This window comes from Acromyrmex echinatior, chromosome 18, assembly GCF_024713525.1.
Source record: "Acromyrmex echinatior isolate Ae372 chromosome 18, ASM2471352v2, whole genome shotgun sequence".
NCBI classification, from domain to species: Eukaryota; Metazoa; Arthropoda; class Insecta; order Hymenoptera; family Formicidae; genus Acromyrmex; species Acromyrmex echinatior.
This window is the reverse complement of record NC_141869.1, coordinates 3,993,570-4,012,371: the sequence shown is the minus strand read 5'-3', so window position 1 is coordinate 4,012,371 and position 18,802 is coordinate 3,993,570. Positions and strand designations below refer to the sequence as shown.

Below are 18,802 nucleotides of genomic sequence, written 5' to 3'. Positions count from 1 at the left end.
CAGTCATCGTTGGGGGTGCGCTCGTTTAGCGGGGACTGCCTTTTTTTCTCCCCGCAATACCGTGTATCGTTGCGGACGGCACTTTTTTTTGCCTTTTACTTCCCCGGCAGGCCTTCGCGCTTCCCTTCTCGAGCCTCGTAACGACCTACGCGACCGACTCGATTCGTCTTTCTCGCTCGCACCACGTCATAATTCATATCCTAACTGCCACCTCTCTTCCTTCCCTCCGGCCACCCGCTCGCCGGGGAGTTCCTCCATCCGTTCTGCCGGCTCCTTATCGCCCCCTGATGTCGCCTCCTCTCTCATAGTAGTCGTGCTCTTCGTCGTTTGCCCTCTCTCTCCTCTCTTCATTCTCCTTCCCGTCGTTGTGGACATCCATTATGCGAGCTAACGCTTCCATGGTCGGACTCCGTCGAAGACTTTGTCACTCCTTCTTCTACGATTTTTCTGAAACACAAATGAGTTATGAAATCTCGCTGATGATAATTTTTTAAATAAATTTAATTTTAATGTATCTTTAATTGCAAATGCTATATTATACGCTAAGTTAATTAAAAATTGAATCTTGTAAAGAAGAATATTACTAAGTTTAAATTTTCCAATTTAGTTTGCTTACATTTAGAGAAAAAGTGACTGCTATTATTATAATTTAACTATTATATAATTTACAGACATTTTTGGTATCAATATTTTTTGGTAGAATTATAAATATAATTATTGTATAATTATTATACTATATAACTATGTAGTGATAATAACTATAAAAATAGTTTTTACACTGTTGAATTTATAATGTCAAATTAAATTTGATTTAAGTTATTTTTAATCATTTCTGCATTACTCCCATAATTCAATATGGAGTAAAACAGTTTAATAGATGTATTAAATTTGACTCAAATTAAATTTATTATTTACCAAGTACATACGTCAATATGGACGTTGTTTACTTTGAAATTAACTACAAAAATGAATTAATTTATATTTTGATTCATATGGAAGTTAAAAATGACAAAATGTTATTTCTTTTAACTTAAAGGATTAAGATTAATGCTTTTTTAATATCTAATAGTGTAGTCATTATTATCTTATCATGTAATTATAGTCAATACCAAATACTTTTCTCTCGATGTAGAAATATTTATAATTGCATTTATATTTTCTTATTCATATTACCATTCTCGAAAAGAGTTATCCATTGTTAAAATATATTGATTAGAATTATGTGCTCATCGTGAATCTCATTGAGAATTTTCGACTTTTCGTACTAATTTTTCAATATGAATCGTAGTCATTTTTCTGTTTGCCATTTATTATTTACAACAATGCTAACTTTACAGTACGAATTTCAATGCTTTTTGTTGCTTTATATTTATTTATCGACGGCATAGTCAACGTTTTCGTGGTCGTCTATTATTCGCGGTCCGCGCACTTTGTACTTGCTTGCGTTACTCTTGCCGCCCTGAGGAAGTGCCTAGCTTCTCACTTTTAGAAATTTATTTGTCAACAAAGTGGCACTCCGCTTTGTAGTATTTCTGGTCGTCGTGTTGGAAGTCCAACTCGTCGCACAGCGAGCTCGACATTTCTCGACTACATGCGATATGACGATTTACTTTCATCTATTTTGTTTTTTTATTGTTATCTTTATTAAACTTAAATTTCTCCGACTGTTCGCAAGTCACATATTGTATTTCTTTGACGGGGAGAAGTGTCTATGTGAAGCTCATGTCTAAAGTTGTGCTAAAGCAAACGAAAGCGGGTAATACAGTACTAGGTCGATCACCCTGTACTTAATATGAAACTAATTAACATAATCATATGAAATTATGTTAGAAAACCAGAGAGTACCTAATAAATGATGTTTCTTTTCTTCTTCCTTTAACTGTGTTTCTTGTTTCACGGCAGAATTAAGAAGAACCGCATGCAATGATGGCCGCATGCGTTTCAGTTCCGAGTACCTAATTGCGCAAAGCGAAAACGGAGACGCAGGGCATAAAGAAGAACTCCTGATAATTACGCGATTACGGATAATTATTCTGTATGTCCCAGGACACCGTGTCCTGCGGATGCGCAAAATTGTGCTCGCAGGCACAATGCACGCCTTACTCGATATACCCGGTGACGTAATTGCGACACACGTTTAACGACGTGTTTGCGCACGCTCGTGTCCTCGTCGCAGGATGTGCGAGTGTCTCCCGCCTGCAAAATTGCAGTAAATTAGGTGCGTAAGTGCGCATTAATAGTAAATGAGCGCGGTTTGCTTTGCAATCGGCGCGATGCGGAAGTTACAGCCAAGGTTGCGGGACATCATCGAGTATCATCAAAATGATTCTACGTCGTTTTGTTTTCTTCCCACATTTACGACCACAAGCATTCTCATTAATGCAAATTTAAAAAAATGTATAAACATCAGACTTGTTATTAAAAAGATATATATTCCAATAAATATCGTTACACATAAACGTGGTTGTAAATTGTTTCAAGTTAACTGAAGAATAATTATACGATATTTGCCACGCTGAATTTGTTGGAATAAAATATCGTAAACATTTTGATCGAATTCATAAAAGCTCGATGTAACGACATGCCAGAAATAATCATTCGACAGTGCTATAAACCCGTTAGTCTATGTAGGGCAATGTCCAAAAATATGGGCGACTATGCCCCTTAACAATCACCATATGTGTCGAGCAATAATTTAGACACTTGCCACCGCGTTCGAGCATTACCAAATGAGCCGAGCTGGTCGGCCAAAGAGAGAAAACGGAACACGAGAGAGGAGAATAAAAACAGGAACAAGTAGAAGATAGAAAGGAAGCAGAAGGAAGAAAGTGAAGATGAGGAATCAACAAAGAGTAACAAAGAACAGCAGGAAAATTTAATTTTCTGCAACTTTAAAAAGGAAAGTTTTCAGATCTATTGTATAATATATATACGTATATGACATTTTCTAAAAATCTTTAAGATTTAAAGAAGATTCTTTTCCAATTCTCAGATTTTTTTAGTAGCTGTTAGCTATTGTAATTAGGTCTTCGGATTATTATAAGTTGGATTTATGTTCCTTAAATTCGAAATACCAATCTCTAATATTCTAGCCTTTGGCTGTCGAATAATCTTGATAGTCGTTATAAATTTCTTAAATTCTCGGCTCTTTGCATCCTCTTTGTTTCCCCTCGAGGTCGAGGAAGCGAAAATCGACGTTTAAGAAAAGGAAGGAGGAAGCAGAAGAGAAGGCAGAAGAGAAGCTGAAGAGGCAGGAGATTTTAGTGGCTGCAGGCGTCGGCGTCGGCGTCGGCGTCGGCGCGGGCGCGAACGAAAGAAAACATAAATAATCGCGTTCAAATGAGACAGGGAGGTGAAGGAAGAAGAAGAAGAAGAAGAAGAAGAAATAGAAGAGGAGGAGGAAGGGCTGGGCCTCCTCTCGGAGCCACACACGGCGGTATCATCGGTTGTGTGTCTCGACCTCGTCGAACGTGATGCCCGCCTATGCGCAATACCACTCCGCCTTCTCTCGTCACGCTTTCGGCAAAGCTGAAGAAGAAGCTGACACGGGTAGCACGAGGATCACCGCCGTGATCGCCGACATCGTCGACATCGGTTCACAAACGCCTTTATCCTTGTAGACGACTTATCTCGCGGTCCAGTGTCTCGTCCGACGTCTCAGACGAAGACAACCTCGCGATTCAAATGTCCCTCAAAGCTACGGACGGACTATATTAGAGCGCGAAATAAATCGCGTGTGAGGATTAATTAATTCCCGTTCCAGACAAGACAACACGCGCGTTGCGTGAGCGAAGAGATTAAAACGCGCGCTTTCGCTCGTCGACGTCGACGCGACGTTAATGATCGTGTTAATATCACACTTTTCTCAAGGCACTTCGACACCGGCGGCGGCGGCGGCGGCTGCGTGTTACCGGCCGCCGCCGCCGGGAATTAACGCTCAAGTGGCCGTGTGAATTTTCATGAGTTCGGTGTTATAACACGATATCTAGCATATACCAAAAACATCACCTCCTGTCAGAGATAAAACGTTTCTTAGTATATGCAGGAACCTTGTGATTGTAATTTTAATGAGACCAATTGCGACCAATGTCTATAGATATTAATGTTCTTCTCTCTGAATATTACACTATGAAAAATAAAGTGTTAATTTTAACTTATAATCATACAGTGGACTTCCTGAGACATGCACAAATGTTAAAATTAAGTTTGTGTTAATTTTAACATTTTTGCATGTCTCAGAAAGTCCACTGTATGATTATAAGTTAAAATTAACATTTTATTTTTTGCAGTGTAAGTATGAAGAGATTTATAATGGAACATGAAAATCTTTTTGCATAATGACTTCATGGAATTATATTTAATCAAAATAACTTATTCTCAAAATACACATATATATTTTATTTTTCTAAATTCGTGTTTAATATGTATAATTATTCAGATATTTATAAGTACGGAAAGTATTCAATATAAAAAACAAATTTAAGAATCTCGATATATATTGTTATAAATTAATCATAATCTATAATCTTTTCTTATTTCAAAAATTACACAACTAAAAAAAATTAAATTTTCCAAAAAGGGAAAAATTATTTTTCAATTTGACAGAAAATTATTGACTAATCAAATAATATTGCAGAAAGAATATATTCTTAATATTATCATACATTTTCATAATTTTTATTTCATGACCCTTGAAAATTCTTTTTGAGACTTTTTTGTGACAATTTTCTCGATTTTTTAAATGAAATTATAAGTTAGTTCACTTTTGATGATTAATAGGATAATATTTACTTAACTCATTTATGATATAATAATCGAAAAATGGTTTTTAAATTCATATCATTTTTTAAGAGTAAGGGAATGATATTATTATTATTATGTATATAGTATATATATATATATATATATATATATATAAAATAGATATATGGAGCAAGAAGATAATAAAATATTTTATAAACTTTATAATTTGTCCAAACTCGGGTTGCACGTGAACGGACTTTGGGACCACCCTGTTGACGAAGGCGTCGCGTTTGGATTAAAACGTCGCCCGCGGTGTTGCGTCCGCAGCGACGTATTTATAAATCAGCTGGCGTATGATAATTTAATTTTATCGCTAGTCGTCACCATAACGGCAGAGCGGCGTTTCGGCAGCAAAGGGCGAAAAAAGGCGGTGAGATGGGCGAGCGAGCGTAGCGGTGCGAGCACACAAGCGGGACTAAATAGCGCGCCAAGGCAAGAGAGCGCGGGGCCCCCTCTTCCTCAATGAGCGTGTCTCTATTAAATCTATTATTAGACACCCGGGCCTCGGGTGCGAAAGCATCCCTTTCAATTACCTACGGCTTCATTACGCGCGGTCTTCACCGAGCGTGTACGTCTCGAGGATCCGCGTGAAAGGGGAACGTGAACTTCGGGTAAGCTCCCCGAAGGAGTTTCGAGGATCGCGAGAACCAAGAATATTATCCGGGGATCTAATGCGATTCAGAGTGGAGGATCTGAGGATTTGAGGATACAAGGATTAAAGGAAGTCGAGAAGTTAAGGGTCTAAAATCTGAGGATGTAAATATTACAGGGCTTGAAAATTCGAGGATTCAAGCACTTCGAAATCGGCAGCGGCGGAGATCTACGTGGGACTTAGATCTCGAAAGTTTAATCGAGGATTCAACATTTGATAATTCAAAAGCATGACAATAGTGATCCTTAGTATAGTATTAGAAGATTCGAAAAACTACATTAGATAGTATCCAGTATATAAAATATCAAATATTCAGAATTTTAAAATAGATTCTCATAGAGAGAGATTATAATTTATGCATGTTATTTTATATATTTTACAAATGCGAGAACTTACTTTAAAAATATTAAGATAAATGATTATAATTTTCTTACTTCAAAAGCGACACAACTAAAAAAAATTATGTTTTCCAAGAAGTAATTTTTTTAATACTGATTAATCAAATAATTTAAGCACAAAAAGAATATATTTTTAACATGATTAAATGTCATTTTCGCAACACTTAAAAAATATTCTCTTTGATTGTGTAAAAATTTTGAATTATCTTTTTTTAATTGTGACGTTTTAATGATTTTTTTATAAAGTTACGTTTGTTCACTTTTAATGATTGATGGCATAATAGTTATTTAATTCATTCATGGCGATAAATAAAAAATCATGTATTTTAGTTGTATAAAAGAACGATATCATCATCGTGAGCAAACATCATTACACAATACATCAGTAAATTATTACATGGGATAACAATGCTACACTTTATGCAAGTAGGTTTCCATGACGTTTCCATCATTTCCGTTTAAAAATCCACCAGGCTGTCCATTATGGGTTATGATTTATCGTTGTGTAAGGCCACCGCTGCTATTAAACGCGTGCATGGTAACGCACAATGCCAGGTTCGCACAACACCCATCTTGACGCGATCGACAGGCGCATTCCCCGATAAACGGAATATTATCGTTGCGTGAAATAATGCCGATTTTATTCCGCGTTAAGCTGAAGTTTACGATGCTTATCCGCCGCGTCGCCGGTCGCCTCTCGCGCTATTAGTCTTGCAAATTTGATTACGAGCGCGCGCCGGAACAATACGCGAGGCGTTATCGAGCGGTTATTAGACGAGATTAATCATTTGCGCACACGCTCCGCCAGCATTTTAATTTTAAATCGACCTCGAACACGCACGCCTCCTCGGAATTTTCATAATAATGTATCTTACACGCGCGCAATTAACGACCTCACCTATCAAAAATCTACGGCGACGCCGTGAGTTATCCCGGGAGCCGGGAGAAATCAGCCGGCTTATTATTCAATTACGTTGATCTTAATCGTTGAGCACGAAGATCAGATGCCGTAACTCAAATGGAATAAACTTGAAGTGGTGTTGAAAAATATATTGCACACGTCGTTTAAAATACAATTCTCACCTGGGAAGCATTTCTCTGCGTATCTTTTATTAAGGCAAAGTCCACGTTAATAACTCACGCTTACGTTAAGTAGCTTATAACTTCGTGACAGCTTATACGTACGTTAATCGTGTATCAGATAAAAGAATATCGTGAAATGACAAAATCTATTAGCTATTCGATTGCGTCTTGAAAAGAAGTTCCAAGTGCATATATTATTTACAGACTTGATGAATACTATAGAGCAGGCTTGTCCAATTTGAGCTCCGGAGTCAAAATGCAAAGCCATCGACGCAAAAATTTAATGTGGGTAAGATTTCGGGGACTGTAAAGTGTTGATACGCATCTGAGCGACGCTTATCAATACTTTACAGTCCCTGAAAGCTTACATTGAATTTTTTTGTACCGATGGCATTTGCCTCCGTTTTGACTCCGGAGCTCAAATTGAACAGGCCTGCTTTAGAGTGTTCATTTTTGTTAAGCCAAATGTAACTCAGATCTTTATTGTTCTTAGAATTTTATTTGTTTGTTGCGTGAGAGGAGAAGCAGTTAATTTAGGGTTCGGCTTTTGATGTTTTCGACCAGCCGACTTCTTTCGTCTTCTCTTGTTCCCTTGCGAAGGACTTCCTGGTCCAGAGTCCAATCGGATCCGCACGCTAACTGCGAGTACGTCGGCGTTGGAATATCCGGGCCCGTCTGGGTCCGCTCCGCCCACCATGTTCGCAAATTCTCTCTCAATTTTCATCGGACTTGGCGCTCTGCAGCTGGACGTAATTGGCTACCTGTCCTTCGATCGGCCGTGCCGATCTGTCCTCGCCATGCCGGGAGCCCATCGGCCGGTCGATGACGGGGTCTGACATCGGTATCCTGCGTGCATTCTCAGAAAATTACTTTCCGCCATGTCTCGGACCTTGGAAACGCGTGAATTTCGTATTGAAGTTTTCGTCGCGTGACGCGCTTTGAAAGTCGCGGCGTTTGTAAGTATACTGGGTGTCTCGTCGTCATTTTTTTCCATCGTTACAATGACTTCTTCCTTTGGGACGCAGGGTGCAAAAAGGATCATTTAAAAGGTCCGTGATGATGGTGTGAATGTCGTGGGTAACAAAGCAGTAACAAAGTGAGTCCGTAACTTTCATCCAGTCTTCCGAGATCTAAGACGTATTCCGTGTCTTGATTTTAAATAAAGGTATTCAAATCTTAGTTCTTATTTTAAGACTGCCTTAAGTAATGTCTTAAGATGCTGATATGGTTCTCTGATTGGTTCATGATATTTTAAGACTGAACTTAAGACGATCTAAAATATAAGAACCAACTATGAATATTGGCTTTAAATGTGAAGATTTAGACAAATATATTCTCATACTTTTCTTCAACAAAATGAAAAGGTGAAGGCTTTAAGGATTTTTAAATACAACATTGCCTCAAAATTTATAAAACTTGTAAGCTCGTGTTTTATTTTTGTGACAGTCGTAAAATTTTAAAAGTACTACAGATTTAGGTAATTTGGGAATTAATTATAAAAATATTGCTAAAAAAAATTTGATGTATCATTGATATATTAATTTATATAGCAATCTATATTTCCTAATTTAAAATTTAAAAACTAGTAATAGTAACTATTATTAATAAATTATATTTGTGTTCTTCATCTGATATAATTATATTTTTTGTCGTACGTATCCATGCGTGGAACTTCTCTATTACAAACATCGGTTACATTCAATAGTCTTATAGCTAATCGTCTTGTTTTCCCTAATGACTCGGCTAACGCGAAAGATCGTCCGATGTTCGCGAACTGCGTATCGCGCCCGGCACGACATACGTTCTCATGCGTGGCGGAGCGTCATCTCTCGGGATGCATCTCCCCCGAGGATTTATTCACACGCGGCGGGCGATGCGCTCGGGTACCGAGCTCGGGGGCTACCGGGCCATGCAGAACGTCGAGCATGCAAGGCGAATTTATCACGCGGCGTACCACTCGCTGCGCGCTACACGGCCGACATCGTAAATCGGTCTGGGAAGTGGTCCAAGCGTTTGCCCGAGCCGTGTCAGCGAAATCGTATAACTTCGACGGGTCGACCGCGTTTGTCGGAGAGCCCGCCGCAGTGGCGTCGAGGCTTCAACGCCACATTGCTGGAAATTTCATCCATCAACGCGATAGAACCCCTGTCGCGGGGATTCACGCTGATCTCGACATGACCGTTTAATTTTTTAGTTTTGTTTAGAAACATAAGATTCACGGAAAGAACGAATTTGCTGAAATATCTAAAAATTTAGTTAAATGTAAACATGACAATAATTTTGTTAGTCCATCAAAATATTTGTGTAAAAAATTCAAGCATGATGAACAATCAAAAATTTTGATATTTTAGCAATCAATCAACTTGAGCGTCCTATAATTATTTTGATGCAACAGAAGTTATTTTCGGATCTACATCTAGCTAAATTCTTAGATGTTCTTGCTTTCAGCAAAACCATTCTTTCCGTGTTCTAAACGACTTTCGTAAGATTATAATTTTATACAGTAGTATTATTAAATAATCTAACATTTTTTCTCGCTAATCAAGATTGGAAAGAATAATAAAATTTTATTTTTTATATCTAATACATAAGATACATTTTATTCTTTAACGATTTTGGACATATTCAAATTTTGAAGAGATATTCAAAATCGAGAATTTAAGGATGCAATTTTAAGGATGAAAGGGTTGAACAAAATTCGCAAACGTTACACCCCACGCCACTGCGAAGTAGCAGACCTACCGCAAAGAGTTTGACAAGAATGTCGGTTGGCAAAACACGGTAAAGCACCGATATCAAAGACCAGAAGTTGTTCTGAACTTGCGTCCGGTATAGTCCGTTTCGCGGATCTCAAAGACCCACGCGACGAATATCGTCGGCGACCCGCTCATAAAGTGACGACGACGACGACGACGACGACGACGACGACGACGACGCGAATCATCAGGCAGACCGATGACGAGAAGCGAATACAGATAGAGAGAAGGAGATGTAGATGAGAACGTAGACGGAGGTGGCGAGATGTTGTCGAGGGAACGACGATACTGACGACGACGACGACGACGACGACGACGACGACGACGACGACGACGACGACGACAACGACAACGACGACGATGACGACGGTGATGGTGGTGGTCGTGGCGGACCAGATGTTTGGCTAATGATGTCAGCGGAATCGTAACTAAAACCGAGGCGGCCCCGGACTTAGCACCAGCTTAGCCTCAGCTTTGAAGGAAAGAGTCTTATTACTGGGGCCTGCACGTGCTGCTCGTGAGCGCGAAACCGTAGGGTAATTGGACCACCCACTCGACACACCAAGAGTGCCACTCTCTGCTCCCTCGCTTCTTCCCTTCCTCCTTTTCTCTTCCTTCTTTTTTTGTCCTCCGTCGCCGAGGACGCGAAAACGGCGGCGACCTTTCGACGAGCAGATAAACTGGAAGTTGCGCGACGACTTTCAGTCCCGACAGTCGTCGAGGCGTTCGCTCTCGTCCATAATGTTACACGAGAAGAGATGCTAACACATGTCCATGAGCTTATCGAGAACGTTTCTTTACCACGACTCGTAAAGTTATTGCGATTGCTGGATAAATGTATGATGGGAGATTGAAAATGATAGCTGTCTCATATATGTCAATTCAAGATTACAAATGTAAATTGTTACGAGACTCGCTTATCGGAGAAGTTCTTATTAAATGTTAAAAACTGTGACATGTATTTAAATGAAGGAATATATTGAACATTGAATTAGCTCTGAAAAAGCGCTATCTTATGAATATTAGATTAGTTTTAAAACTCTGAATAAAATCCGTTTTATTCAATATTATTAAATGATAAAATATAACTTATAAATTTTATTTCTATAACATTATTATATTTATAAAGATATACAAGTTCTTTAAACCTTCTATATTACTTCTTTAAAAAATAGGGTCTTAATATTTTCACAAGGAATATCTGTGGATATAATGTTTTTTTATGGCACATTACTAACTCAAATATTTGTTAATACTTTATGTATTAAGTTAATATCAACAATTTTTTTTTCAAATTGGCTTATTATTGTGGAAGATGTCGTTTGCTTCCTAGTTTTGGGACAGTGTGGATTAATTGGACCACCTACGGACAACTGGAGTTGCGACAAGCGGCTCCCTTTTCCAAATAAATACACGCGTGTTGTGCCTCATCTCGGGTAGCGGGTGGGAGGGTCTTCCGAAAGACGTTGGTACCCCAAGCAGTCGAAGCAGCAGGAGCGTGTCGTACCGTGCTGCATCTCGTCCGTGACACTCGACCCGGAAGACAAGACTGATTTATGCCTGCTGGCTCGCCGGACGGAAATTAGATGGGTTCGTGTCGAGGGATATCACTACGCTTGTTTGACATTTTTATGTGGTGCCGCCGATATTTTCTTTCGTTCAAGCACTAGCGCGCGTGGGAAGACGTTAATTAACGACATCACCTAATCACCAATTACCAAGCTCGGTTTTAAGTATGACTAACACTTTTGGCGTTTTGAAAAATGTTTGGAAAATTTGATTTTTTGAAAAATTTATTAAAAAATACATTTATAAAGAATGTGTCAGACCGCAATGTGAATATACAATAACGAAAAAGCTTTATCAATTTGAATTGGATTTTAATGCTTAAATAATAAATTTCAGTGCAAATGTATATACAATATATATATATATATATATTAGGTGTTGGAATTAATTCGTAGCGTTTTTAAATGAAAGAATGTTATTTATTTCACATGAGCATTAAAAAATACATTAATGAAAGTACTTCCCATCATTTGTAAAACGCTACGAATTAATTCCAACACCTAATATATATATATATATATATATATATATGTATATATATGTATATATATGTGTGTATTCAATTCTACAACTAAAACTGCTCATTTTCAATTTAAACGTAATCTTAATCTGGAGTAATAATATCATAAATTAAATAGCCAAGTATAATTTAATAATATTAATGTTAATAAGCACCAATATTAAGTATCCTAAAAATTGTAAATAATTTGATGCTAATAAGCATCTTAAAAAAAATTACAAATAATTTATTGCAAAAAAATATATTTGTCTTTTTATTAGAATTGATGATTAATTTCTCTTTGACATTTGAATTTCGAAGTTTTGAAAAGCTATGACATTAAAATCTTCGATACTTCAAGTTTCGAAGAATCAAAGCTATATAAATATTAATTTAATAGAACGAATAGTAATGAATATAGCTAATAATAACGAATACATTTTTATAAAAAAATGATAAATTATTATATATAAATTTAAATTAATTGATAATTAATTATCATTATTAATTAATATTATTAATTATATTAATGCTGATACAGGTATTATAATAAGAGAATACATGCAAATGTTGTATTAGATAAAATATTAAGAGATTTTACGGTCTTTTGTAAAATGAATTATCTTATTGTTATTCTTTGAAGTACATATCTGGTCACGTGCGCCTTGCGATGTAAGCTGATACGTTTCGCGCTTAAACACGCGGAAAATTTTGTCGGTTCAACACATCTTTTTATGTTTGAAAACTTTGCAATCGTCAGAACGCAGGTATTATCCCTTGGGAATCAGGCAATGAAATCTGTCCTCAAAGATTTCGCCGAAAAGGGAGGATACTAAGCGAAAGGCACCGTTTAAATAGTCGATGTCGGGAGACCTCGGAAACGGGGCCACCTGTGTATTCGTCCCATCCGTCGTGGGTGGGCCTTTAGGTAATGCGAAACGCTAAACTAGGGTGTAGATCTGACTTAGGGTAGATTTTCGTAGGGGTGGCGCACACGAGCGAGAGAGGAAATGCAGTCCAACCACTTAAGAGGCTACTACAAACGTGACGATATGTAGACCAACACGTAGACAAACTTTCTCAGATTTCTTCCTGTCGACCACCGTGTTAGTCGACGGTTTTTTAAGTGCCGAGTGTGAACAAAGCATTCTTTGCCTTCGCAGTGAGAGGTAGCTTTGCTTGGTAACGTACCAGAAAATATTAGAATGAAAACAGAAAGATCCATTATAAAGAAAATGGTTAAAATGAAAGGAGATCATTTTCTACAACTGTTTACCGACAACGAACATTATTTATTTTTTGGATATACCTGTAAAGAAGGTCAAAGCTATCACATAAGAAAATTAATGAACAGTTCATCGTCAGGTTTCTTCTAATAATGAATTCTTTTGTGTACAATTTAAGCAATTTATCTTGTTAAAATATGCATATAGAATATGGAATGAAAAATGGAGAGTTCCATTTAAAAAGAAATCAAAGTGATTCTGATCTTGATAAGATCAAATCAATGGTACCACTCTTATGTCTCCCTCGAAGTTACATAACTTTTGTCTGAAACTTTTTTCAATCTCACGTCTCATTCTCGAGAAATACATTAATTAAAATGAAACATCCAGCATATCAGAAATATGTATTGAGTTTAATGTTTAATATCATTGTAAACTAACTCTAACGCTTTTATATTTACTCCTATACGTAACACTTTTACGTTATTTTTTGTTGCTGTCTTTAGCTACAGGCTTTACTTTTTTTGATGCTAACAAAATGAAATTTTATATGAAATCGACGTTTTGTCAATTAATATAGTATACTGTAACACTTCTGTACTCAATACTATTTACACAATACTATTTACAATAATATTTACACAAAATTGCAAAATTTTTATTTTTAGTAAATTCGTTACGTTCCATAATTCTTCTCATGTCATTCTCGAAACAATGTCTTTCAATAAATGAAGAATTGTTCGTTTTGTTGTGCTACAAAAGTACTACATCGAAGGGTTAACTGTCGTGTGGCATTTGAATAATATCACGGTCGCTTATTTCATTCCGATTAAAAGTAATATCTGATCTTTCAGTTTGAATGATGAATCAGCTAGCAACTCTACTATTTGCCAGAAAAATCTGGAAACCAGTGCATTTCCGGTTCACTCCCGTAACGCCCGCGAGGATTCACGTGTATCAACGACGTTCTCCTATCTCTTCTCCGATCCCTCTGATTCCCCAGCTTCCTTCTCTCTCTCCTCCCCTGTATAGATAGGTCGCTTCGCCGCCTTCTTCTAATTTTACGAGCCGTTGACTCCCGATCGATGGAACGAACCGTTTCGAAACAGCCGGCCGTTTTCCGCCACGCGCCGTTGGCTGTCCGGTGACGTAATTTTCCGAAGCGAAGCCGAGCTGTCGCGCGCCGGGTAATAAGATCGGGGAATTTGCGAGAGATCGCCGATGCTAATGCGAGTCCGGGGGCGACCGGATCTCTCCGATCGCCAATCTCCTGTCCGCCATGTACTAACCGACGGCCATTTTTCCGCCTGTTACAGATCACAAAGCTCAAGATCGACAGTAATCCGTTCGCCAAGGGCTTTCGGGATTCTTCTCGTCTCACGGACTTCGAAAGGTAAGCTCCTTGCTAACTGATGTTAAACGGCGCCGAGTTCGATAAAATCGTCTATGATAAAAGAATTTGGAACTACATAAATCAATGTTGAAACTTCGCTTCAATTCTGTATTGAGTAGGAAAAAGATTTATCACTTTCTTTCTTTCTTTTTTAATAATACAGTAAAAGTTATTCGCTAGCGTGTAAAATCATAAGTATAGCTATCAGCTTTAAAGGAGATCATTAATCATAATAACGTCGAAGTCTATGACAGAGAAGATAAATTAAACGAAAATTGGGAAACGAAATGGACAATTCATTAATGAATTTTACTTGTCATGGCTGACAAAAGTCTGACTCAATATCCTTTCGAAGAATTTCGCGGTTAGAAGACGGTATGCATAATGGAGCAGCTTCCCTTTTAGGGAGACGATGGAATCAATGCTGGCAGAACAGCAAACGTTGAGGTTTCCGCATCGGCTTCCCTTCGAAATGGAGCAACTCCAGGCAGGCGCCGTGAACAATCTCAGTCTTGAGGAGAAAGCGTTGTGGGCTGCGCGTTCTCAGATGCTGCTGAGAGCAGCGGCGGCCGTAGCTGCTACCAATCCTTACGCTCAGTTGGTCAATCCCACTTTGGTTTATCCGGGTGCTTCAGCCGCGGGCACCAGTCATCAGCAGCAGCAACATCAACAGCAACAGCAACTAGGTCATTTATGGTGGGCCTCTTCGATTGGATCTACTATCTTTGCAGCGGCACATCATCAACAGCAGCTGGTCGCGTCCAGTTCCCAGCAGAATACAACAGGGCCCGCGGCCCCTCGACCACTCTATCCGTCGCCTCTTGCCTTGGGTCACAACCGATTTTCGCCCTACCACACGACTGTCCCCAAGTCCTCAACGCCGGCTGCGCCGTCGCCGTCGCCGTCCAGAAGGGCCACGCCGTCGCCTACAGATAGTCTCAGCAGGGAGGCCCAAGACCTTTCACCCTCGTAGTCCCTCGTGGTTTCATTAGGAAAACAATGATCGCGATTTTCTTTTAGAGAGACTCGATAGATCAATTTCCTGTGGTTGAACTAGTGTACACTTTTGGAACTTAAAGTGAGATATATGTTTGATATTTGGCGAAAAGGAAAGAAGAGAGTCTCATGCAAAAATAAAAAGCAGAAGGAGTTTCATGTCTCAAACATGTTATTAAGACTGCATGAGTTTTTTTCTCATATAGAAAAGGAAATGCGTACAATTGGATTGTACAATTGCGTTGCGTTTTTTATGGAGGAATCTATTCTTCTCGATGTGATGAAAGTCAACTTTTCTCGACTAAAACCGAAATGTAACAATCAATTCATCTTGCAATATTCGTCTTCTTTCACTGAAAAACTGATGAAACTTTTGCGCGCGCTGATCGATTTCCATCGCATTATTTGAAAAATAAATGTGTAAAAGGAGCCTTATGTCCATTTCACCGAATTAAGTTAAATCAAGATTAAAGTTAATCTGTTTGGTAGAAATAAGTGTTATTCGATTATAAAGCGGAGGTGCCTAATAATATTTCCTACATGAATTTTTACATAGATTTTTCAGTTCAGCAAATTGCGTGCTGATTATTTGTCGGTCTTGAAAACACAATCATAATTGAAACATGAATTGTAATAAGGTAAACTCGAATAAAATGGGCATACAGAAAAGATGGCCGTTGGCTTTCAGAATGGCTACAAAAATGCTTTATTTAGCAATTATTAGAGAAATTACAGCTCATGATCATAGTACCCAAGCTTACCTTATTATGAATTAAATTGATGTACGATTTAATAATAATGATTATTATTAATAATATAATCTCTTGTAATGATATAACAATATTATTAATAATTATTATTATTATTAATTATTATTAATTTAAAATAATAAGTATTTTATTTTTACTTAAAATAAATCTTTATATTTCATTTCTTTTAGAGTTCCCGAATTTTTAGCAGTTACAGAATTTTCTTATTAAAAGTGCAATATATCGTATATAATTAATTATTACGTTTTTTGTCATTTATAATTATTAAGGAGCCGGTCTCCATTCCGTTAGAATAATACAAGATGAACGTAAGCATTCACACATTCATATGCATGCGTAACGTGATAAATTGATATGGAATGTTTACGTAAAACGGGAATCGATTTTCGTCGCGCGTGTCATGTGTCACACGACGGAAGAGGTTGCCGCGAGTCCGGGGTACCGACGAAACGTGCAGAATCCGGCGTGAATAGCGACGATAATTGTAGTGTCAAAGGTTCCCGAGTTGGCCACGGCGAGTTGTCGCTCTCCGTCCTTTTCTCGCGCCGCGCCGCAAAGATGAACCGGAGGAAAGAAACGTAAAGCGCACGCTCTCCGAGAGTCTGAATACTGCCTTTCTCGGCTGAACTCTCGACCTTTGGCGTGGTGGCAAAGCACAGGGGACTCGAGCCGTCTCACGTGACTCGGCGATTCCGTTGTCTCCTTAACTGAACTCTGGGACCGAGGGAAGCCCGATCTATACATATCCTTGCCTTGATCAGCGATCGGAAGCGATAGGACCGCGATCCTGGTAATCGGGATTATGGGCGTAGCCAGGAAGGACAAGGAAGACCATGGTACCTCCAATTCTTAAAGAAGAACAGAAGTAATTAAGGTTCTTAAACAAACTATGTTTTGTGAGTATTCACAAGAAATTAATTTTAGAAAAAAAGACAGAAAGTTCTAAAAAGATTTTCTGAGAATCCAAGACGGCTAGTATTCTAAATTTAAATTTTTCCAATTTGAAGGATCAGTTTACAATTAAAAAAAAAAATAAAGTAAATTAATAAATAAAATATATATGTATTTTATGATTTATCTATCAGTAATTCATTAAATATAGTATAAAATAAAACAAATCTGACAGTCCCCTCCCCCCGGGTTAAAAAAAATCTCAAATTTAATTTCGCTGCCTTCCTAAAAGTATCCTGGTTACGCCCATAGTTAAGATACACTTAAAGACGCACACTTTGAAATCAATAAAAATAAAAAAAAATATCGTTGCGTAAAAAATCTCTTGCAGAAGAGATGTCGGAAGATACCTTGAAGTTTAAGTTCCATTACTTGACGTGTATTTTGCAGCATGTTTTATAGGTTGATCGCCTAGACTACTCTCACTGTCAAAGAAAAAACTACGATGATACACCGAATCGGATAATCCGATTTCTCGAGCGAAAACGTTTTTGTCGTGTGTTCCCGTTTCTATATTTCATCAAAATTGTTACTTTGCTGCGTATCTTTGCATACAAGAAACACAGTTGCATGTCATTTCGAAGTCGAGCGAACGATCTGCAAAGATCATAGTGATTTTCAGCGGATCGCACGCGCAAGAATACGAACGGATTGTACATATGTAACCATCCTGGTTCCCAAGGCGGCATAATGCCGTACAATGCCGTACATAATACACGTATACATCTTTAAGGGCAACGCTAAGCTGTACGACGACTAAAGTCTACTTGTATATAGGTATACATATATATACTTGCGATATAAGATAACTACGCCTCTATCTCTTGTAATATAAGCTGTATATTTCGTATCACAAGCTATTGTTATCGTTATTTATGTTTCGATTCCATACTTCGACGTGGAGTGAGCGCGAAGTGAACGCCTTGAACGCGACACGTTTTGACTGAAAGGATTTACAGTATTTCGATAAATCGTTTTTCCACACAGCACCGATCTCTAAAGGACATTCTAAAGACATCCATAGGACATTTTCCTAAGGACGCTTTCAGAGTGTCTCGTGGATAAAGTGTGTTATGTAGATTAAGGAACCGATGATTTGGACATTTTCGATTCACATTTAAGTTGAGCCTAGCGAAAAGTTGAGGAATCGTTAAGGATCTCAGAGCGACACTTCGCGCGTTCTTTGCGAGCACCTAAAGGATTATTATCGCCGCGGCGATTAGTGTTAGTGTAGAGCGTTACATTGTTAATGCTTGTGTTGTGAGAAACGCGTACACCTATTGCTGTGCAAGCTGCTCCCTTGTAAATAAACCCTAATAAACTTCTTGTACCGAATATATCCGAGCCGCCGTTCCGAATATTCTCCCTTAGCCATCGTCCATTATGTTCGTTCTGTTACGTTCCATTCATTCCTAAAACTGTCTTGTTTAAATTACTTAAGAACTTTGGAAAGATAACAGACTTAATCGTATTTTTATCATCTCTGTTCGTAAGAATTTAATCCTGAATGATCTGTGCGGGAAGGTACTGAAGTATATACATCATCGTTATCATATAATTAACTCATAAATAACACAAAAACATTTCCTTCTCTCTCTCTTGTAGATTATTTATCGCCGGGTCGCAGATATTATCCTACGGACAAATCGCTCGAGTATCTACTCTCTCATCCTTGGCGTGGGTAAGCCTGATGTGATCGAGGTAAG

The 18,802-nt window shown here is 38.1% G+C and overlaps 1 protein-coding gene across 2 annotated transcripts in view; it reads left to right on the top strand.

The window, feature by feature from the left end:
• Positions 1-18,431, top strand: part of LOC105144892 (uncharacterized) — a 61,563-nt gene extending 43,132 nt beyond the window's left edge. The window contains exons 5-6 of one of the 2 annotated variants that reach the window (XM_011054127.2): positions 14,303-14,379; positions 14,773-18,431. In XM_011054127.2, coding sequence (XP_011052429.1) covers positions 14,303-14,379; positions 14,773-15,352 — 657 coding nt within the window. In that variant the 3' untranslated portion in view covers positions 15,353-18,431. The remainder of the gene's footprint in view (positions 1-14,302; positions 14,380-14,772) is intronic. The other variant, XM_011054128.2, reaches the window with a different exon arrangement.
• Positions 18,432-18,802: the final 371 nt, after the last annotated feature.